The sequence below is a fragment of the Pseudophryne corroboree genome, chromosome 5, assembly GCF_028390025.1.
Source record: "Pseudophryne corroboree isolate aPseCor3 chromosome 5, aPseCor3.hap2, whole genome shotgun sequence".
In the NCBI taxonomy this organism is placed as follows: Eukaryota; Metazoa; Chordata; class Amphibia; order Anura; family Myobatrachidae; genus Pseudophryne; species Pseudophryne corroboree.
Window position 1 is genome coordinate 848,450,345 of NC_086448.1, and position 23,716 is coordinate 848,474,060.

The following is a 23,716-nucleotide window of genomic DNA, read 5'->3' on the forward strand; positions in this document are numbered from 1 at the left end:
GGCAAGTGGGCTCTACATCCGAAGATCTTTCAGGTTCTAGTAGATAAGTAGGGTCTAGCAGATGTGGATCTCATGACCTCACGCCACAACCTGCCTCTGTACAGGTCCAGAACCAGGGATCCCACAGCCACCTTCATGGGTGCTCTGACGGTGCGGACCTTTTACTCTGGTGTACATCTTCCCTCCAGTCACAGTACTTCCGCGAGTTCTTCGCAAGTTTGAGAAAGGGAGGCTTCAAGCTCCTCCATAGCACCAGTGTGGCCGAGATAACCTTGGTTTGCAGACCTGCAGAGTCTATCGATAGACATTTCCTTCCATCGACCATGTGGTTACCTTGTTGAGGTGCAGATAAGTCACTATCATTTCTTAATTAGATGACCACCTGATAAAGGTCCCTTCAGAGGTCTTACTGCTTCAGCATTGGCAGGTGGTGGTCGTCTTTCTTGAAGGCTTATGGCTGGATCATAAATTACCCCGTCAAACCTCGTTACTTCACAAAGGTTGCTTTTCTTGGGCCTCTTGTTCTATACCCAATGTCAGAGGGGTTTCCTCCCTAAGTATCTGTAAGCTTTACATTGCATGGTGTGAGGGTTTGGGGTCTCTAGGCTGCTATCTTTAGACTTCTACTTCTTTTGTTCTTCCTTCAGGATGGTCTGACTCGGGGCCTTCACCTCTCTTCTTTCAAGGATCAGGTGTCAGCTCTGTCAGTTTTTTCCCCCAAGATGTTTGGTCACCTTTGCGGTGGTACAGACCTTTCTTCAGGGTGTATATACAATTCCACCTCCTTATATGCCACCTATCTTTCTGTGGGATCTGAATTTAGTTTAGGAAGCTCTTCCAGGGCCTTCTTTCAAGGCTCTTGAGAGACTGTGGAGGATCTGGTGTGGTTGAGCAGCTGTGTAGAGCGGCGACCTGGTCCTTCGTACATACCGTTACCAAATTTTACTGGTTCCAGTTTTAGGCAAAAAGTTTTACGTGCATCTTTGCTTGACTCTCCCCCAAGTCATGCTTACTTTGTGAAGTCCGACAAGTCATTTCTGCAGTGTTCACCAAATTGGATGAAAGAGGAAATTGAAGTTTTGTACTCGCAGTAAAATCCCTTCCGCATAATACATCTGGGGACGCTGTTTAGTGGGTTTTTTTTTCCAATATTTTGGTTGCATTTCCTTTTGCATAGTTCTAGTTGTTCCATGGTCTGCTGGAAGTGGGAGGAGTTATATGGGTTGGGGGGAGGGGTGTAACTTTACATTTAACCTTTTAGATGCTAGACTCCTGTGCCAGCCCTTTACCCACAAGTCATTGCTGCAGCGTCCTCCCGATGGACTAGTCAGAATAGATTTTATGGTTAATACAAAACAATTTTTTCCACACAACTGTAAGATCTGATGGTGATCATGCAGGAACTGGATGAGGTACTGGGCTGCACTGCTTACAATCTATAGCCAATCACCAGGCACATACATACCCTCTATACTCTTGTGTAAATTGAAGAAAGGGTTAGAGAGGAGACAAAGGGGTAACTAGGGTACCTGTATGTGTTATTTCGGAATAGTGGCAGCACTTTTGAATGAATACTGAACCTGCAGGGACAGCGGTAGCAATACGTACTACTCTGGCACATTATACTCCATGCTCTCATTATCTCCAGCATTGATTACTGCAATAGGGGTCTATTCAATACATGTCGGATCCTCTCCGACGGAGACGATCCAACAATGCAGTATTCAATTTGCGGGCAAATCAGACAGGTTTTGCCTGTTTTTTTAAAGTTGGATTGACCTTGTCGAAAACGGGACTAAAACCTGTCGGATTTGGCCGCAAATCCGGCAAAACACGTGGATCCGCGGCTAATCCACCGATCCACATGTTTTCTGACAAGTCGGAAAAACTGCAGGACCATTGAATAGGTCGAATCATGATTTAACCTAAAAAAGTCTGAAATTGCCGTCTTTCCGACTAGACAGCAGTTCCAACTTCAATTGAATAGACACATTAGTCTTCTTACTGGTCTTACTAATCATATGCTCTCACCAATTCAATCCATTTTGAATGCAGCTGCGAGGCTAATCTTCCTCGCTAGACATTCATCGTCTGCAGATCCGCTCTGTCAGTCCCTCCATTGGTTACCGGTATTCTACCGTATTCAACATAAAATACTTTTACTCACACACAAGGCCATTAACCAAACTACACCAACGTACATCACTTCACTTATCTCATAATGGCCCTCATTCCGAGTTGATCGCTAGCTGCTTTCGGTAGCAGCGGAGCGTTTAGGTAAAAAAGCGGCATTTCTGCGCATGCGTACGGGCCGCAGTACGCACGCGCAAAGTTATTTCACACAAAACTATGCAGGTTTACACAAGGTCTAGCGGCGCTTTTCAGTCGCACGGCTGATCGGGGAGTGATTGACAGGAAAGGGGCGTTTCTGGGAGGTATCTGACCATTTTCCGGGAGTGTGCTAAAAACCGCAGGCGTGTCAGGTAAAAACGCAGGCGTGCCTGGGGAAACGAGGGAGTGGCTGGCCGAACGCAGGGCGTGTTTGTGACGTCAAACCAGGAACTAAACTGACTGAAGTGATCGCAAGGAAGAAGTAGGTTTGGAGCTACTCAGAAACTGCATGAAATTTTTTCTGAGCAGTTCAGCTAATCTTTCAGTCACACTTCTGCTAAGCTTAGATACACTCCCAGAGGGGGGCGGCCTAGCGTGTGCACTGCTGCTAAAAGCAGCTAGCGAGCGATCAACTCGGATTGAGGGCCAATATCTCCTTACCCGACCTCTCTGCTCTGCACAAGATCTGCGTCTCTCATCCACACTCATTACTTGTTCCCACTTAAAATTGCAGGACCTTATATGGGCTGCACCCACTCTGTGGAATGCCCTCCCATGCACAATAAGACTCGCCTCTAGTCTCCAAACCTTTAAACGTTCCCTGAAAAGTCACCTCTTCAGACAAGCCTATCACATTCCAGACCCACACACACAACCTTCAGTGCTTCCTTATCCAATTATATCCCCACTGTACAGTGTACACATAACATCACATATTTTGTATTTTTTCACCTTCACGCCCTTCTGGCCCTGGGCCAACATTCCTGTGTGACTATATCCAGTGCCGTAACTAGGTATTTTGGCGCTGTGTGCAAGAAATGGCATTGGTGCCCCCCCTACGCAAGATAGGAGAAGTGCGCGCCGCAGGCGCGCAAAAAATAAATAAATAGGGGCGTGGCTTCATGGGGAAGGGGCGTAGCCAAAAAATAATGCCAATTCATACTACGGTGCATAGTAGTCTCCATTATTCAAATTACGCTGCACAGTAGGGCCACTACACCAGGTAGAGCCCCTTTTTACACATTAAGGCAGACAGCGTCCCCCTTTTTACACATTACGGCAGACAGCGTCTCCCTTTTTACAAATTACGGCAGACAGCGTCCCCCTTTTTACACATTACGGCAGACAGCGTCCCCCTTTATACACATTACGGCAGACAGCGTCCCCCTTTTTACACATTACGGCAGACAGTCCCCCTTTTTACACATTACGGCAGACAGTCCCCCTTATTACACATTACGGCAGAGTCCCCCTTATTACACATTACGGCAGACGGCATCCCCTTTTTTACACATTACGGCAGACAACGTCCCCCTTATTACACATTACGACAGACAGCGTCCCCCTTATTACACATTACGGCAGACGGCATCCCCTTTTTTACACATTACGGCAGACAACGTCCCCCTTATTACACATTACGGCAGACAGCGTCCCCTTTTTTACACATTACGGCAGACAACGTCCTCCTTATTACACATTACGACAGAAAGCGTCCCCCTTATTACACATTACGGCAGACAGTCCCCCTTATTACACATTACGGCAGACAGTCCCCCTTATTACACATTACGGCAGACAGAGTACCCCTTATTACACATTACGGCAGACAGCGTCCCCTTTTTGTACACATTATGGCAGACAGCGTCCCCTTTTTGTACACATTATGGCAGACAGTCCCCCCTTTTTACACATTGCGGCAGCCAGTCCCCCTTTTTACACACTGCGGCAGCCAGTCCCCCTTTTTACACATTGAGGCAGCCAGTCCCCCTTTTTACACATTGCGGCAGCCAGACACCAGAGAGAGAGAAAAAGAGAGAGAGACAGAAGGGGGAGAGAGAGAGAAAGAGAGAGAGAGAGAGAGAGAGAGAGAGCTATATACTTACTATCTCTCAGGCTCCTTGTGCTGGCAGAGACCCCGGGCAGCCGCAGGGGAGGAGGAGGAGGAGGAGGGAGGGGGACTTGAGCCGCAGCAGCGCTATGTCATTGGTAGCGGCGCAGCTGCAGCACTCCCCTCTCCTTCCGTATTGGCTGGCCGCTGCTGAGAATGCTGGGATGAGGGAACCGCATCCCAGCATTCACAGCAGCGCCGGGCAGCCAATACAGAAGGAGAGGGGAGTGCTACAGTGGCGCTGCTACCAATGTCATAGCGCTGCTGCGGCTCAAGTCCCCCTCCCCCCTCCTCCTCTGCCTCCGGCGCTGCTCTCCCTCCAGCGCGGCGCACGGCACCCAGCAGAGGCGGCATGTAATGAGTCCATTTGACTCATTACATGCCGCTCGCCGTTGCGCCCTCAGTGTAACTGCGCTGTGTGCCAGGCACACCTGGCACATAGGTAGTTACGGCGCTGAATATATTATGCAGTCCACCAAGATCCTCTGCAATCTGGTGACCCTTCATGCAATAGATAGCACCTATCATTGTGTATCAATGCCTATTTCCCATAGAGTGTAAGAGTGCGAGCAGGGCCCTCCTACCTCTGTCTGTCTGTTATTACTCAGTTTTGTTTGATCACTGTATCCAATTGTAAAAGTGCAACGGAATCTGCTGCGCTATTTAAGAATCTGTTAATAAATAAATAAATAAGTAGAAAACAAAGGTGAATCTCCTGTGCTCTGCCTATTGTCTGCTGGTCACAGGGGCACTGCAGGACGTAGATAAGAGAGGTGGCATCTCCTGTGCTCTGCCTATGGTCTGCTGGTCACAGGGGCACTGCAGGACGTAGATAAGAGAGGTGGCATCTCCTGTGCTCTGCCTATGGTCTGCTGGTCACAGGGGCACTGCAGGACGTAGATAAGAGAGGTGGCATCTCCTGTGCTCTGCCTATGGTCTGCTGGTCACAGGGGCACTGCAGGATGTAGATAAGAGAGGTGGCATCTCCTGTGCTCTGCCTATGGTCTGCTGGTCACAGGGGCACTGCAGGACATAGATAAGAAAGGTGGCATCTCCTGTGCTCTGCCTATGATCTGCGGGTCACAGGGGCACTGCAGGACGTAGATAAGAAAGGTGGCATCTCCTGTGCTCTGCCTATGGTCTGCTGGTCACAGGGGCACTGCAGGACGTAGATAAGAAAGGTGGCATCTCCTGTGTTCTGCCTATGGTCTGCTGGTCACAGGGGCACTGCAGGATGTAGATAAGAAAGGTGGCATCTCCTGTGATCTGCCTATGGTCTGCTGGTCACAGGGGCACTGCAGGACATAGATAAGAAAGGTGGCATCTCCTGTGCTCTGCCTATGATCTGCGGGTCACAGGGGCACTGCAGGACATAGATAAGAAAGGTGGCATCTCCTGTGCTCTGCCTATGATCTGCGGGTCACAGGGGCACTGCAGGACGTAGATAAGAAAGGTGGCATCTCCTGTGTTCTGCCTATGGTCTGCTGGTCACAGGGGCACTGCAGGACGTAGATAAGAAAGGTGGCATCTCCTGTGTTCTGCCTATGGTCTGCTGGTCACAGGGGCACTGCAGGATGTAGATAAGAAAGGTGGCATCTCCTGTGTTCTGCCTATGGTCTGCTGGTCACAGGGGCACTGCAGGATGTAGATAAGAAAGGTGGCATCTCCTGTGATCTGCCTATGGTCTGCTGGTCACAGGGGCACTGCAGGATGTAGATAAGAAAGGTGGCATCTCCTGTGATCTGCCTATGGTCTGTTGGTCACAGGGGCACTGCACGATGTAGATAAGAGAGGTGGCATCTCCTGTGCTCTGCCTATGATCTGCGGGTCACAGGGGCACTGCAGGACGTAGATAAGAAAGGTGGCATCTCCTGTGCTCTGCCTATGATCTGCTGGTCACAGGGGCACTGCACGATGTAGATAAGAGAGGTGGCATCTCCTGTGCTCTGCCTATGATCTGCGGGTCACAGGGGCACTGCAGGACATAGATAAGAAAGGTGGCATCTCCTGTGCTCTGCCTATGGTCTGCTGGTCACTGGGGCACTGCACGATGTAGATAAGAAAGGTGGCATCTCCTGTGCTCTGCCTATGGTCTGCTGGTCACAGGGGCATTGCACGATGTAGATAAGAGAGGTGGCATCTCCTGTGCTCTGCCTATGATCTGCTGGTCACAGGGGCACTGCGCGATGTAGATGAGAGAGGTTGCATCTCCTGTGCTCTGCCTATGGCCCTCATTCCGAGTCGTTCGCTCGGTATTTTTCATCGCATCGCAGTGAAATTCCGCATAGTGCGCATGCGCAATATTCGCACTGCGACTGCGCCAAGTATCTTTGCTATGAAGATAGTATTTTTACTCACGGCTTTTTCCTCGCTCCGGCGATCGTAATGTGATTGACAGGAAATGGGTGTTACTGGGCGGAAACACGGCGTTTTATGGGCGTGTGGCTGAAAACGCTACCGTTTCCGGAAAAAACGCAGGAGTGGCCGGAGAAACGGGGGAGTGGTTGGGCGAACGCTGGGTGTGTTTGTGACGTCAAACCAGGAACGACAAGCACTGAACTGATCGCACAGGCAGAGTAAGTGTGGAGCTACTCTAAAACTGCTAAGTAGTTTGTGATCGCAATATTGCGAATACATCGGTCGCAATTTTAAGATGCTAAGATACACTCCCAGTAGGCGGCGGCTTAGCGTGTGTAACTCTGCTAAATTCGCCTTGCGACCGATCAACTCGGAATGAGGGCCAATGATCTGCGGGTCACAGGGGCACTGCAGGGCATAGATGAGAAAGGTGGCATCTCCTGTGCTCTGCCTATGGTCTGCTGGTTACAGGGGCACTGCAGGACGTAGATAAGAAAGGTGGCATCTCCTGTGCTCTGCCTATGGTCTGCTGGTCACAGGAGCACTGCAGGATGTAGATAAGAGAGATGAAATCTCCAGTGCTCTGCCTATGATCTGCGGGTCACAGGGGCATTGCAGGACGTAGATAAGAAAGGTGGTATCTCCTGTGCTCTGCTGGTCACAGGGGCACTGCACGATGTAGATAAGAAAGGTGGCATCTCCTGTGCTCTGCTTATGGTCTGCTGGTCACAGGGGCACTGCAGGGCGTAGATAAGAGAGGTGGCATCTCCTGTGCTCTGCCTATGGTCTGCTGGTCACAGGGGCACTGCAGGACGTAGATAAGAAAGGTGGCATCTACTGTGCTCTGCCTATGGTCTGCTGGTCACAGGGGCACTGCAGGACGTAGATAAGAAAGGTGGCATCTCCTGTGCTCTGCCTATGATCTGCTGGTCACAGAGGCACTGCAGGACGTAGATAAGAGAGGTGGCATCTACTGTGCTCTGCCTATGGTCTGCGGGTCACAGGGGCACTGCAGGACGTAGATAAGAGAGGTGGCATCTCCTGTTCTCTGCCTATGGTCTGCTGGTCACAGGGGCACTGCACGATGTAGATAAGAGAGGTGGCATCTCCTGTGCTCTGCCTATGGTCTGCTGGTCACAGGGGCACTGCACGATGTAGATAAGAGAGGTGGCATCTCCTGTGCTCTGCCTATGGTCTGCGGGTCACAGGGGCACTGCAGGACGTAGATAAGAAAGGTGGCATCTCCTGTGCTCTGCCTATGATCTGCTGGTCACAGAGGCACTGCAGGACGTAGATAAGAGAGGTGGCATCTCCTGTGCTCTGCCTATGGTCTGCTGGTCACAGGGGCACTGCACGATGTAGATAAGAAAGGTGGCATCTCCTGTGCTCTGCCTATGATCTGCTGGACACGGGCACTGCAGGACGTAGATGAGAAAGGTGGCATCTCCTGTGCTCTGCCTATGGTCTGCTGGTCACAGGGGCACTGCATGATGTAGATAAGAGAGGTGGCATCTCCTGTGCTCTGCCTATGGTCTGCTGGTCACAGGGGCACTGCACGATGTAGATAAGAGAGGTGGCATCTCCTGTGCTCTGCCTATGATCTGCTGGTCACAGAGGCACTGCAGGACGTAGATAAGAGAGGTGGCATCTCCTGTGCTCTGCCTATGATCTGCTGGTCACAGGGGCACTGCAGGACGTAGATAAAAGAGGTGGCATCTCCTGTGCTCTGCCTATGATCTGCTGGTCACAGAGGCACTGCAGGACGTAGATAAGGGAGGTGGCATCTCCTGTGCTCTGCCTATGGTCTGCTGGTCACAGGGGCACTGCACGATGTAGATAAGAGAGGTGGCATCTCCTGTGCTCTGCCTATGGTCTACTGGTCACAGAGGCACTGCAGGACGTAGATAAGAAAGGTGGCATCTCCTGTGCTCTGCCTATGATCTGCTGGTCACAGGGGCACTGCAGGACGTAGATAAGAGAGGTGGCATCTCCTGTGCTCTGCCTATGGTCTGCTGGTTACAGGGGCACTGCACGATGTAGATAAGAGAGGTGGCATCTCCTGTGCTCTGCCTATGGTCTGCTGGTTACAGGGGCACTGCACGATGTAGATAAGAGAGGTGGCATCTCCTGTGCTCTGCCTATGGTCTGCTGGTCACAGGGGCACTGCAGGACGTAGATAAGAAAGATGGCATCTCCTGTGCTCTGCCTATGATCTGCTGGTCACAGGGGCACTGCAGGACGTAGATAAGAAAGGTCCTCAGTGGTTTATGGATTAACTATGTTATTCGTTTATATTAAATGGATATAGTTTGAAAGATTTCATGTGCCTCATACCTTATTGCAGAGTCCGCTCTCATTACAGCTATACACCTATAGGACACTAATCAGTGTGTCAGGAGAGCCACATCCATTATTAGAGGGGAGAGGAACCTGGTACATGCTGTAACTCTAGAGGACATTACATAAGAGAAGGTTCTAAATATAGGAACCAGACAGAGGCCGGGGACTGGGGGTGAGAGAGAGAGACAGACGGCCATGTATCTGCATTATTAGAGACAGACGGCCATGTAAAGACATGTGTGAGGTGATTGTGACTCGGAAGGCGACTGGCCCAGCTCTGGATTACTGGTTGTCACTTCTATCAGGGCATACAGATGCTGTACAGGACCTGCTGGAGGACCCAGACAACCTCATTCACCCCAACGCTTTGTTTGATACAAGTGATGTGGAGGAATGGAGGAACTATCGCTACAACCCAACCGCTCTGAGTATGTGACCTCACTGTGAGTGTGAGTGGCTGCCATGTTCTAGGTGTGTGACCATGGGGGTGTCTGGAAGTCAGCGTCACCAAAGTTATAGTATTAGCCTCATTTAGAATTGGGGCAAATCCAGCTGAAGGGGCCTTATTGGCCCCACGCTGAGCTACAAAGGGCGCTGCATCTGCACATAGCATCCAGTTATGGTGCAGCCTGATTCTGGTACTGCGCTGTGACTAGGGCGCACCCTCGCCCCATCCTCCTCCGTCTGCACAGCTCAGCGTCACCCCAGACTCTGTCTATACCACATGTGTCTATGATGTGTTAGAGCATTAGTGCTTGTACTCTACTACCACAGGCTGCAGCAATATATACAGCAACTATTCCAAATGCAGCCATTCTCCTCCAACTGACAACTGTGTGTGTATGTGTTTATATACTGTGAATATATATGTATATAATTAGTATGTACTGTATATACTAGATATTGTGCCCGGCAATGTATGAAGAAAACTTGAGTACTATCTAATAGGTGCCCAGAAGCAGCCTCACATTTTCCTTTCTCTGGGTGCTGCAGTCTGTGAGCAGAACCCAAATGATGTACATTACTACCCACCCCTTGTAGGTGCTGTGTGCCCATTGCTATAATGTTCTATATGGCTGTCAGTGGGTGTGCACTGTATGGCGGTCTGCGGGATGATGTGTGTACCGTATGGCGGTCAGTGGGATGCTGTGTGTGTCGGTCAGTGGGATGCTGTGTGTACCGTGTGGCGGTCAGAAGGATGCTGTGTGTACCGTGTGGCGGTCAGAGGGATGCTGTGTGTACCGTATAGGGCGGTCAGTGGGATGCTGTGTGTACCGTATGGCGGTCAGTGGGATGCTGTGTGTACCGTGTGGCGATCAGAGGGATGTTGTGTGTACCGTATGGCGGTCAGAAGGATGCTGTGTGTACCATATGGCGGTCAGTGGGATGCTGTGTGTACTGTATGGCGGTCAGTGGGATGCTGTGTGTACCGTATGGCGGTCAGTGGGATACTGTGTGTACCGTGTGGCGGTCAGAGGGATGTTGTGTGTACCGTATGGCGGTCAGAAGGATGCTGTGTGTACCATATGGCGGTCAGTGGGATGCTGTGTGTACTGTATGGCGGTCAGTGGGATGCTGTGTGTACCGTGTGGCGGTCAGAGGGATACTGTGTGTACCGTGTGGCGGTCAGAGGGATGTTGTGTGTACCGTGTGGCGGTCAGAAGGATGCTGTGTGTACCGTGTGGCGGTCAGAGGGATACTGTGTGTACCGTGTGGCGGTCAGAGGGATGTTGTGTGTACCGTATGGCGGCCAGAAGGATGCTGTGTGTACCATATGGCGGTCAGTGGGATGCTGTGTGTACTGTATGGCGGTCAGTGGGATGCTGTGTGTACCGTGTGGCGGTCAGAGGGATACTGTGTGTACCGTGTGGCGGTCAGAGGGATGTTGTGTGTACCATGTGGCGGTCAGTGGGATGCTGTGTGTACCGTGTGGCGGTCAGAAGGATGCTGTGTGTACCGTGTGGCGGTCAGAGGGATACTGTGTGTACCGTGTGGCGGTCAGAGGGATGTTGTGTGTACCGTGTGGCGGTCAGTGGGATGCTGTGTGTACCGTGTGGCGGTCAGAAGGATGCTGTGTGTACCGTGTGGCGGTCAGAGGGATACTGTGTGTACCGTGTGGCGGTCAGAGGGATGTTGTGTGTACCGTATGGCGGTCAGAAGGATGCTGTGTGTACCATATGGCGGTCAGTGGGATGCTGTGTGTACTGTATGGCGGTCAGTGGGATGCTGTGTGTACCGTGTGGCGGTCAGAGGGATACTGTGTGTACCGTGTGGCGGTCAGAGGGATACTGTGTGTACCGTGTGGCGGTCAGTGGGATGCTGTGTGTACCGTATGGCGGTCAGTGGGATGCTGTGTGTACCGTGTGGCGGTCAGAAGGATGCTGTGTGTACCGTGTGGCGGTCAGAGGGATGTTGTGTGTACCGTATGGCGGTCAGTGGGATGCTGTGTGTGGCGGTCAGTGGGATGCTGTGTGTACCGTATGGCGGTCAGTGGGATGTTGTGTGTACCGTGTGGCGGTCAGAGGGATGTTGTGTGTACCGTATGGCGGTTAGTGGGATGCTGTGTATACTGTATAGTAGTCACTGGAGGCTCTGTCTATTGTATGGTGAGCACTGAGTTACGGCTTTATTGCTTTTTACCATTTTTGTAATGCATGTGTGTAGGGTGGTATTAATATTGGATCAGTATGGGATCCCGGTGGTCAGGAGAGTGAAGCCGGGAACCCAATAGCCAGAATCCCGGCAGCGCTCGCAGCTTGTCCCCTCGCTGCGCTCACCATGCTTCATGCCCGGTGGCGAACTTCAGTCGTCACACTATTATTCATGACCGCTGGGATCCCAACAGCCGGAAATACAGCCTCATCCCATAAATATGTCAGGGGGAATATCTGGGGGAATTTGGATACAGATAATCTATTTTGACATTGACATTTTATAACCGCAGGGTCTGGGAAACCTAATTTTCCAACTTCGCTTCACATCATCTGCGCCACTGGGTACATCGTGGAATGATGGCTGCGCCACTGGGCGAATCATGCAGAATGATGACTGCGCGCATCATGCGGAGTGGTGGCTGCGCCACTGGGTACATCGTGGAATGATGGCTGCGCCACTGGGTACATCATGCGGAGAGATGGCTGCGCCACTGGGCGCATCATGTGGAGTGATGGCTGTGCCACTTGGTACATCATGGCATATTGGTTTTGCGGTTATTAAATGGTTGCTTGTAATACTGACTGAAAATCGCCCAAAAACCTCAAATCAACTTTTTGGTACATTCATTTGATCGCCTTGTTTTGGGTTCTTGGTGAGCTGGTGATCTTTGGATAAGAGTGCACTTGCCATGCAGAGGCATCTGCCCACTGTATGTCTACCACAGCCATGTTTAAGGAAACCTGTTTTTATTTCCACCATTTGCCCCACATCTTGGTTCAATCCTTAGTTGCTTCTAAGAACTAGTGATGTGCACCGGAAATTTTTCGGGTTTTGGTTTTGGATTCTGTTCCGCGGCCATGTTTTGGATTCGGATGCGTTTTGGCAAAACCTCCCTGAAAATTTTTTGTCGGATTCGGGTGTGTTTTGGATTCGGGTGTTTTTTTTTACAAAAAACCCTCAAAAACAGCTTAAATCATAGAATTTGGGGGTCATTTTGATCCCATAGTATTATTAACTTCAATAACCATAATTTCCACTCATTTCCAGTCTATTCTGAACACCTCACACCTCACAATATTATTTTAGTCCTAAAATTTGCACCGAGGTCGCTGGATGGCTAAGCTAAGCGACCCAAGTGGCCGACACAAACACCGGGCCCATCTAGGAGTGGCACTGCAGTGTCACGCAGGATGTCCCTTCCAAAAAACCCTCCCCAAACAGCACATGACGCAAAGAAAAATGAAAGAAAAAAGAGGTGCAGGCATCGCAACCGACACAATTGGACTCTCCTTGGGGATTTGTGATTTAGAAGAACGCACAGTTCTTTGTTGTGCTGCTTTTGCCAGCTTAACTCTTTTCTTTTTTTCTAGCAGGAGGATGAGTGCTTCCATCCTCATGTGAAGCTGAACCACTAGCCATGAACATAGGCCAGGCCCTCAGCCGTTCCTTGCCACTCCGTGTCGTAAATGGCACATTGGCAAGTTTACGCTTCTCCTCAGACGCTTTTGATTTAGATTTTTTGGTCATTTTACTGAGCTTTATTTTTTTAGATTTTACATGCTCTCTACTATGACATTGGGCATCGGCCTTGGCAGACGACGTTGATGGCATTTCATCGTCTCGCCCATGACTAGTGGCAGCAGCTTCAGCACGAAGTGGATCTTGATCTTTCCCTATTTTACCCTCCACATTTTTGTTCTCCATTTTTTAATGTGTGGAATTATATGCCAGTAATATATCAATAGCAATGGCCTACTACTGTATATACTGCGCAAAACTGAAATGCACCACAGGTATGGATGGATAGTATACTTGACGACACAGAGGTAGGTAGAGCAGTGGCCTACTGTACCGTACTGCTATATATATTATATACTGGTGGTCAGCAAACTGTGCAAAACTGAAATGCACCACAGGTATGGATGGATAGTATACTTGACGACACAGAGGTAGGTAGAGCAGTGGCCTACTGTACCGTACTGCTATATAGTATATACTGGTGGTCAGCAAACTGTGCAAAACTGAAATGCACCACAGGTATGGATGGATAGTATACTTGACGACACAGAGGTAGGTAGAGCAGTGGCCTTCTGTACCGTACTGCTATATAGTATATACTGGTGGTCAGCAAACTGTGCAAAACTGAAATGCACCACAGGTATGGATGGATAGTATACTTGACGACACAGAGGTAGGTAGAGCAGTGGCCTTCTATACCGTACTGCTATATAGTATATACTGGTGGTCAGCAAACTGTGCAAAACTGATATGCACCACAGGTATGGATGGATAGTATGCTTGACGACACAGAAGTAGGTAGAGCAGTGGACTACTGTACCGTACTGCTATATATATAGTTATACTGGTGGTCAGCAAAATTCTGCACTGTCCTCCTACTATATACTACAATGCAGCACAGATATGGAGCGTTTTTCAGGCAGAGAACGTATAATACTGGTGGTCACTGGTCAGCAAAACTCTGCACTGTACTCCTCCTATATAATATACTGGTGGTCCCCAGTACCCACAATAAAGCAATTAGCACACTGAGCACAGATATTTGCAGCACACTGAGCACAGATATTTGCAGCACACTGAGCACAGATATTTGCAGCACACTGAGCACAGTCAGATATGGAGCGTTTTTCAGGCAGAGAACGTAGATATTTGCACTTGCAGCACACTGAGCACAGATATTTGCAGCACACTGAGCACAGATATTTGCAGCACAATTTGCAGCCCACTGAACATAGAAACTGAGAGGACGCCAGCCACGTCCTCTCACGATCATCTCCAATGCACGAGTGAAAAATGGGGCGACGCGCGGCTCCTTATATAGAATTCGAATCTCGCGAGAATCCGACCCCGGGATGATGACGTTCGGGCGCGCTCGGGTTAACCGAGCAAGGCGGGAGGATCCGAGTTGCTCGGACCCGTGAAAAAAAAGGTGAAGGTCGGGCGGGTTCGGATCGTGAGGATCCGAACCCGCTCATCACTACTAAGAACCCATCTGAACTGAGTAATTGGTAGATTACACTTTAGGGAGCTGGCTGGCCAAGAACAAACGTCTACTGCAACCTGTAGGTTTACAGAATAATCCGTGCGGAAACCTTGGGCGTGTTTCAGAACAGCAAAGAGGACCATGCAATTGGTTAAGGAAGTTGATCGTTTCATGAAACTCTTCATGAAAATTGATCCACCCTATGAAAACATTGTCTATGAATGTCTTTAGCAAACTGACCTAAGATGTTACTCCTTTCAGACCAGTCCACATATACATTTGCATAGGCTGGTCCCAACTGGAACCCTTGGCTGTCCCTTCCACATGCACAACATATTCGTCAGTATAAGAGAAGTGATTGGGTTTCAGAACTTTTCTCAAAAATAATAGTGTCATTTCAATTGTTGGACCATCATATGGCCCCTTGTCAAGGATTGACAATCCACTTCTACAGCATCATTGTGTGGCTTGATGTAGATGGTGCACACACTAGAGATGAGCGCCTGAAATTTTTCGGGTTTTGTGTTTTGGTTTTGGGTTCGGTTCCGCGGCCGTGTTTTGGGTTCGAACGCGTTTTGGCAAAACCTCACCGAATTTTTTTTGTCGGATTCGGGTGTGTTTTGGATTCGGGTGTTTTTTTCAGAAAACCCTAAAAAACAGCTTAAATCATAGAATTTGGGGGTCATTTTGATCCCATAGTATTATTAACCTCAATAACCATAATTTCCACTCATTTTCAGTCTATTCTGAATACCTCACACCTCACAATATTATTTTTAGTCCTAAAATTTGCACCGAGGTCGCTGTGTGAGTAAGATAAGCGACCCTAGTGGCCGACACAAACACCGGGCCCATCTAGGAGTGGCACTGCAGTGTCACGCAGGATGTCCCTTCCAAAAAACCCTCCCCAAACAGCACATGACGCAAAGAAAAAAAGAGGCGCAATGAGGTAGCTGTGTGAGTAAGATTAGCGACCCTAGTGGCCGACACAAACACCGGGCCCATCTAGGAGTGGCACTGCAGTGTCACGCAGGATGGCCCTTCCAAAAAACCCTCCCCAAACAGCACATGACGCAAAGAAAAAAAGAGGCGCAATGAGGTAGCTGTGTGAGTAAGATTAGCGACCCTAGTGGCCGACACAAACACCGGGCCCATCTAGGAGTGGCACTGCAGTGTCACGCAGGATGTCCCTTCCAAAAAACCCTCCCCAAACAGCACATGACGCAAAGAAAAAAAGAGGCGCAATGAGGTAGCTGACTGTGTGAGTAAGATTAGCGACCCTAGTGGCCGACACAAACACCGGGCCCATTTAGGAGTGGCACTGCAGTGTCACGCAGGATGTCCCTTCCAAAAAACCCTCCCCAATCAGCACATGATGCAAAGAAAAAGAAAAGAAAAAAGAGGTGCAAGATGGAATTGTCCTTGGGCCCTCCCACCCACCCTTATGTTGTATAAACAGGACATGCACACTTTAACCAACCCATCATTTCAGTGACAGGGTCTGCCACACGACTGTGACTGATATGACGGGTTGGTTTGGACCCCCCCCAAAAAAGAAGCAATTAATCTCTCCTTGCACAAACTGGCTCTACAGAGGCAAGATGTCCACCTCATCATCACCCTCCGATATATCACCGTGTACATCCCCCTCCTCACAGATTATCAATTCGTCCCCACTGGAATCCACCATCTCAGCTCCCTGTGTACTTTGTGGAGGCAATTGCTGCTGGTCAATGTCTCCGCGGAGGAATTGATTATAATTCATTTTAATGAACATCATCTTCTCCACATTTTCTGGATGTAACCTCGTACGCCGATTGCTGACAAGGTGAGCGGCGGCACTAAACACTCTTTCGGAGTACACACTTGTGGGAGGGCAACTTAGGTAGAATAAAGCCAGTTTGTGCAAGGGCCTCCAAATTGCCTCTTTTTCCTGCCAGTATAAGTACGGACTGTGTGACGTGCCTACTTGGATGCGGTCACTCATATAATCCTCCACCATTCTATCAATGTTGAGAGAATCATATGCAGTGACAGTAGACGACATGTCCGTAATCGTTGTCAGGTCCTTCAGTCCGGACCAGATGTCAGCATCAGCAGTCGCTCCAGACTGCCCTGCATCACCGCCAGCGGGTGGGCTCTGAATTCTGAGCCTTTTCCTCGCACCCCCAGTTGCGGGAGAATGTGAAGGAGGAGATGTTGACAGGTCGCGTTCCGCTTGACTTGACAATTTTGTCACCAGCAGGTCTTTCAACCCCAGCAGACTTGTGTCTGCCGGAAAGAGAGATCCAAGGTAGGCTTTAAATCTAGGATCGAGCACGGTGGCCAAAATGTAGTGCTCTGATTTCAACAGATTGACCACCCGTGAATCCTTGTTAAGCGAATTAAGGGCTCCATCCACAAGTCCCACATGCCTAGCGGAATCGCTCCGTGTTAGCTCCTCCTTCAATGTCTCCAGCTTCTTCTGCAAAAGCCTGATGAGGGGAATGACCTGACTCAGGCTGGCAGTGTCTGAACTGACTTCACGTGTGGCAAGTTCAAAGGGCATCAGAACCTTGCACAACGTTGAAATCATTCTCCACTGCGCTTGAGACAGGTGCATTCCACCTACTATATCGTGCTCAATTGTATAGGCTTGAATGGCCTTTTGCTGCTCCTCCAACCTCTGAAGCATATAGAGGGTTGAATTCCACCTCGTTACCACTTCTTGCTTCAGATGATGGCAGGGCAGGTTCAGTAGTTTTTGGTGGTGCTCCAGTCTTCTGTACGTGGTGCCTGTACGCCGAAAGTGTCCCGCAATTCTTCTGGCCACCGACAGCATCTCTTGCACGCCCCTGTCGTTTTTTAAAAAATTCTGCACCACCAAATTCAAGGTATGTGCAAAACATGGGACGTGCTGGAATTTGCCCATATTTAATGCACACACAATATTGCTGGCGTTGTCCGATGCCACAAATCCACAGGAGAGTCCAATTGGGGTAAGCCATTCCGCGATGATCTTCCTCAGTTGCCGTAAGAGGTTTTCAGCTGTGTGCGTATTCTGGAAAGCGGTGATACAAAGCGTAGCCTGCCTAGGAAAGAGTTGGCGTTTGCGAGATGCTGCTACTGGTGCCGCCGCTGCTGTTCTTGCGGCGGGAGTCCATACATCTACCCAGTGGGCTGTCACAGTCATATAGTCCTGACCCTGCCCTGCTCCACTTGTCCACATGTCCGTGGTTAAGTGGACATTGGGTACAACTGCATTTTTTAGGACACTGGTGAGTCTTTTTCTGACGTCCGTGTACATTCTCGGTATCGCCTGCCTACAGAAGTGGAACCTAGATGGTATTTGGTAACGGGGGCACACTGCCTCAATAAATTGTCTAGTTCCCTGTGAACTAACGGCGGATACCGGACGCACGTCTAACACCAACATAGTTGTCAAGGCCTCAGTTATCCGCTTTGCAGCAGGATGACTGCTGTGATATTTCATCTTCCTCGCAAAGGACTGTTGGACAGTCAATTGCTTACTGGAAGTAGTACAAGTGGGCTTACGACTTCCCCTCTGGGATGACCATCGACTCCCAGCAGCAACAACAGCAGCGCCAGCAGCAGTAGGCGTTACACGCAAGGATGCATTGGAGGAATCCCAGGCAGGAGAGGACTCGTCAGAATTGCCAGTGACATGGCCTGCAGGACTATTGGCATTCCTGGGGAAGGAGGAAATTGACACTGAGGGAGTTGGTGGGGTGGTTTGCGTGAGCTTGGTTACAAGAGGAAGGGATTTACTGGTCAGTGGACTGCTTCCGCTGTCGCCCAAAGTTTTTGAACTTGTCACTGACTTATTATGAATGCGCTGCAGGTGACGTATAAGGGAGGATGTTCCGAGGTGGTTAACGTCCTTACCCCTACTTATTACAGCTTGACAAAGGCAACACACGGCTTGACACCTGTTGTCCGCTTTTCTGTTGAAATACCTCTACACTGAAGAGCTGATTTTTTTGGTATTTTCACCAGGCATGTCAACGGCCATATTCCTCCCACGGACAACAGGTGTCTCCCCGGGTGCCTGACTTAAACAAACCACCTCACCATCAGAATCCTCCTGGTCAATTTCCTCCCCAGTGCCAGCAACACCCATATCCTCCTCATCCTGGTGTACTTCAACATCTTCATCTTCAATCTGACTATCAGGAACTGGACTGCGGGTGCTCCTTCCAGCACTTGCAGGGGGCGTGCAAATGGTGGAAGGCGCATGCTCTTCACGTCCAGTGTTGGGAAGGTCAGGCATCGCAACCGACACAATTGGACTCTCCTTGTGGATTTGGGATTTCGAAGAACGCACAGTTCTTTGCGGTGCTTTTGCCAGCTTGAGTCTTTTCAGTTTTCTAGCGAGAGGCTGAGTGCTTCCATCCTCATGTGAAGCTGAACCACTAGCCATGAACATAGGCCAGGGCCTCAGCCGTTCCTTGCCACTCCGTGTGGTAAATGGCATATTGGCAAGTTTACGCTTCTCCTCCGACAATTTTATTTTAGGTTTTGGAGTCCTTTTTTTACTGATATTTGGTGTTTTGGATTTGACATGCTCTGTACTATGACATTGGGCATCGGCCTTGGCAGACGACGTTGCTGGCATTTCATCGTCTCGGCCATGACTAGTGGCAGCAGCTTCAGCACGAGGTGGAAGTGGATCTTGATCTTTCCCTAATTTTGGAACCTCAACATTTTTGTTCTCCATATTTTAATAGGCACAACTAAAAGGCACCTCAGGTAAACAATGGAGATGGATACTAGTATACAATTATGGACTGCCTGCCGAGTGCAGACACAGAGGTAGCCACAGCCGTGAACTACCGTACTGTACTGTGTCTGCTGCTAATATAGACTGGTTGATAAAGAGATGTCTATGTAACTATGTATGTATAAAGAAGAAAGAAAAAAAAACCACGGTTAGGTGGTATACAATTATGGACGGACTGCCTGCCGAGTGCAGACACAGAGGTAGCCACAGCCGTGAACTACCGTACTGTACTGTGTCTGCTGCTAATAATATAGACTGGTTGATAAAGAGATGTCGTAGTAGTATGTATGTATAAAGAAGAAAGAAAAAAAAACCACGGTTAGGTGGTATACAATTATGGACGGACTGCCTGCCGAGTGCAGACACAGAGGTAGCCACAGCCGTGAACTACCGTACTGTACTGTGTCTGCTGCTAATATAGACTGGTTGATAAAGAGATGTCGTAGTAACTATGTATGTATAAAGAAGAAAGAAAAAAAAACCACGGTTAGGTGGTATACAATTATGGACGGACTGCCTGCCGAGTGCAGACACAGAGGTAGCCACAGCCGTGAACTACCGTACTGTACTGTGTCTGCTGCTAATATAGACTGGTTGATAAAGAGATGTCTATGTAACTATGTATGTATAAAGAAGAAAGAAAAAAAAACCACGGTTAGGTGGTATACAATTATGGACGGACTGCCTGCCGAGTGCAGACACAGAGGTAGCCACAGCCGTGAACTACCGTACTGTACTGTGTCTGCTGCTAATAATATAGACTGGTTGATAAAGAGATGTCGTAGTAGTATGTATGTATAAAGAAGAAAGAAAAAAAAACCACGGTTAGGTGGTATACAATTATGGACGGACTGCCTGCCGAGTGCAGACACAGAGGTAGCCACAGCCGTGAACTACCGTACTGTACTGTGTCTGCTGCTAATATAGACTGGTTGATAAAGAGATGTCTATGTAACTATGTATGTATAAAGAAGAAAGAAAAAAAAACCACGGTTAGGTGGTATACAATTATGGACGGACTGCCTGCCGAGTGCAGACACAGAGGTAGCCACAGCCGTGAACTACCGTACTGTACTGTGTCTGCTGCTAATAATATAGACTGGTTGATAAAGAGATGTCGTAGTAGTATGTATGTATAAAGAAGAAAGAAAAAAAAACCACGGTTAGGTGGTATACAATTATGGACGGACTGCCTGCCGAGTGCAGACACAGAGGTAGCCACAGCCGTGAACTACCGTACTGTGTCTGCTGCGACTGGATGATAAATGATATAAAAAATATATATATATCACTACTGCAGCCGGACAGGTATATATTATATATTATATAATGACGGACCTGCTGGACACTGTCTGTCAGCAGAATGAGTTTTATTTTTATAGAATAAAAAAAACAACAACACACAAGTGAAGTCACACGACGAGTGTTTAACTTTTTCAGGCAATCACAATATAAGTATACTACTAACTATACTGGTGGTCAGTGTGGTCAGGTCACTGGTCAGTCACACTGGCAGTGGCACTCCTGCAGCAAAAGTGTGCACTGTTTAATCTTAATATAATATTATGTACTCCTGGCTCCTGCTATAACCTATAACTGGCACTGCAGTGCTCCCCAGTCTCCCCCACAATTATAAGCTGTGTGAGCTGAGCAGTCAGACAGATATATAATATATATAGATGATGCAGCACACTGGGCTGAGCCTGAGCAGTGCACACAGATATGGTATGTGACTGAGTCACTGTGTGTATCGCTTTTTTCAGGCAGAGAACGGATATATTAAATAAACTGCACTGTCTGGTGGTCACTCCCTATATAATATTATGTACTCCTGGCTCCTGCTATAACCTATAACTGGCACTGCAGTGCTCCCCAGTCTCCCCCACAATTATAAGCTGTGTGAGCTGAGCAGTCAGACAGATATATAATATATATAGATGATGCAGCACACTGGGCTGAGCCTGAGCAGTGCACACAGATATGGTATGTGACTGAGTCACTGTGTGTATCGCTTTTTTCAGGCAGAGAACGGATATATTAAATAAACTGCACTGTCTGGTGGTCACTCACTAGTAAACTCTCTGCACTCTCTACACTTCTACAGTACTCCTCCTAGTCCTAAGCTCCAGTAAATCTCTCTCTCTTATAATCTAAATGGAGAGGACGCCAGCCACGTCCTCTCCCTATCAATCTCAATGCACGTGTGAAAATGGCGGCGACGCGCGGCTCCTTATATAGAATCCGAGTCTCGCGAGAATCCAACAGCGTCATGATGACGTTCGGGCGCGCTCGGGTTAACCGAGCAAGGCGGGAAGATCCGAGTCGCTCGGACCCGTGAAAAAAAACATGAAGTTCGGGCGGGTTCGGATTCAGAGAAACCGAACCCGCTCATCTCTAGCACACACCCATGGTCGCCAGAGAACATCCTTCAAGTCAAGCATAGTCAGACCAGATAAAAGGTCACTTGTGTCTCTGCTATTGCTACCATAGCTTTTACACACAGTTCCAGGTAAAAGTTCCCCTGGATGGATCGCCTGGCAGAGATGATCAGTCTTCTATGTGGGTCCACTTAGGTCTGGACCTTTGGTAATGTGTATACTAACATCTTAGTTTCTCACTGGTGTGCTGTCCTGGGGAAGTTGGCCTTCACCGGCTTGTGGGCTTCCGAGCCCCAGATTTAATATTAGGGACCTCCAGTATCAGGGATTCCATGACGTTTGTCTGGAGGCTTACCATGGGTGTGGTCTGTTAGTCAAAAGGTCAACAGGGTTATAAGGTTTTTTGTTATTTTGCATTTTTCAACATATTTTGCCCAAATTTGTTGACATTTCTAATCATGATGGTCTGCCCTGTTTAGTTGTGCAGCAACTCCCATATATTACGCTTTCATTAGTGTTAGTCAGTGTGCTTTATACACGGCACAACAAGGTTTGGGCTGCTAGCTGAGCTCCCGCTTTTCCAGCAATTCTTATATATCATATTTCCTGGTGTGAGCCCCCGTTCTCTCATATCGTGCGTTCATTGTGAGTCAGTGTGTATCAGCAGCGTATTACTGGGAGACACAGCTGCCTTCGCTTTCAGCATCCCAGTGTACGTGAACAGCTGCTCCCAGCAAGGGGGCGTGGCCTCGGTAAAATGGGCGTGGCCTCGTTAGAATGGGCGTGACCTCATCTGATCTCATCATCACGGCCACCACAGGATAAAAAAAAAAGTCCTCATTTTACACATTGCGGCAGGCACATGCCCCCATTTTACACATTGCGGCAGGAAAGTGTCCCCATTTTACACATTGCGGCAGGCACAGGTCCCCATTTTACACATTGCGGCAGGCACGTGCCCCCATTTTACACATTGCGGCAGGCACGTGCCTCCATTTTACACATTGCGGCAGGCACGTGCCCCCATTTTACACAGCACGGCAGGAAAGTGTCCCTATTTTACACATTGTGGCAGGAAAGTGTCCCCATTTTACACATTGCGGCAGACAAGTGCCCCCATTTTACACATTCCGGCAGGCAAGTGGGGTGGTCTTCAGTATGCCGACTGACGGGATCCCGGCGCACAGTATACCGACACTTATTCTCCCTCGTGGGGGTCCACGACCCCCCTAGAGGGAGAATAAAATAGTGTAGCGCACCACCGTGCCCGTAGCGTGGCGAGCGCAGCGAGCCCGCAAGGGGCTCATTTGCGCTTGCCACACTGTCGGTAAGCCGGCGGTCGGGCTCCCGGCGCCGGTATGCTGGTCGCCGGGAGCCCAACCGCCGGCATATCGTAGTGAATCTGGCAAGTGTCCCCATTTTACACATTCCGGCAGGCAAGTGTCCCCATTTTACACATTCCGGTAGGCAACAGTCCCCATTTTACACATTCCGGCAGGCAAGAGTCCCCATTTTACACATTCCGGCAGACAGGGGTCCCCATTTTACACATTCCGGCAGACAGGGGTCCCCATTTTACACAGTACGGCAGGTGGTGGTGGTGGGGGTGAGGGAGGGAGAGGGACTGACTTACATTTGAAGCGGTTCTTCCCGCTCTTCAGCCGCCTCTCCATCGTCTGCGCGGCGCCGCCGCTGGCCGGCTTGGCTCCCCCTTCTCCCTCCTCCCGAGTGCCCAGCTGGGGGGGCGGGGTTTCGCGGAATGACGCGATTGTGTCCTGACGTCACGACGCAATCGCGTCATTCCGCGAAACCCCGCCCCCCGAGCTGGGCACTCGGGAGGAGAGGGGAGGGGGGATTGAAAGTCCTCAAGAAGTGCCGCGGCGGGCGCCCCGTGCGGTTGCACGGCTCGCCCGCCGCAAGAAACGGCACTGTGAATGGGTGTAGTATAGAAGACATGCAGTGCATCTGGAAAGTATTCACAG

General features: G+C 49.4%; 1 protein-coding gene across 4 annotated transcripts in view; it reads left to right on the forward strand.

Annotated features, from left to right (window-relative positions):
- The window catches only part of ASB10 (ankyrin repeat and SOCS box containing 10), a 134,129-nt gene that overhangs the window by 31,136 nt on the left and 79,277 nt on the right, over positions 1–23,716 (forward strand). The window contains exon 1 of one of the 4 annotated variants that reach the window (XM_063924691.1): positions 9,081–9,348. The exons of 2 other annotated variants lie outside the window; for them this stretch is intronic. In XM_063924691.1, the coding sequence (XP_063780761.1) occupies positions 9,156–9,348 (193 nt within the window). In that variant the 5' untranslated portion in view covers positions 9,081–9,155. Of the gene's footprint in view, positions 1–9,080; positions 9,349–23,716 lie in introns of those variants that run through there. One more of the 4 variants, XM_063924688.1, reaches the window with a different exon arrangement.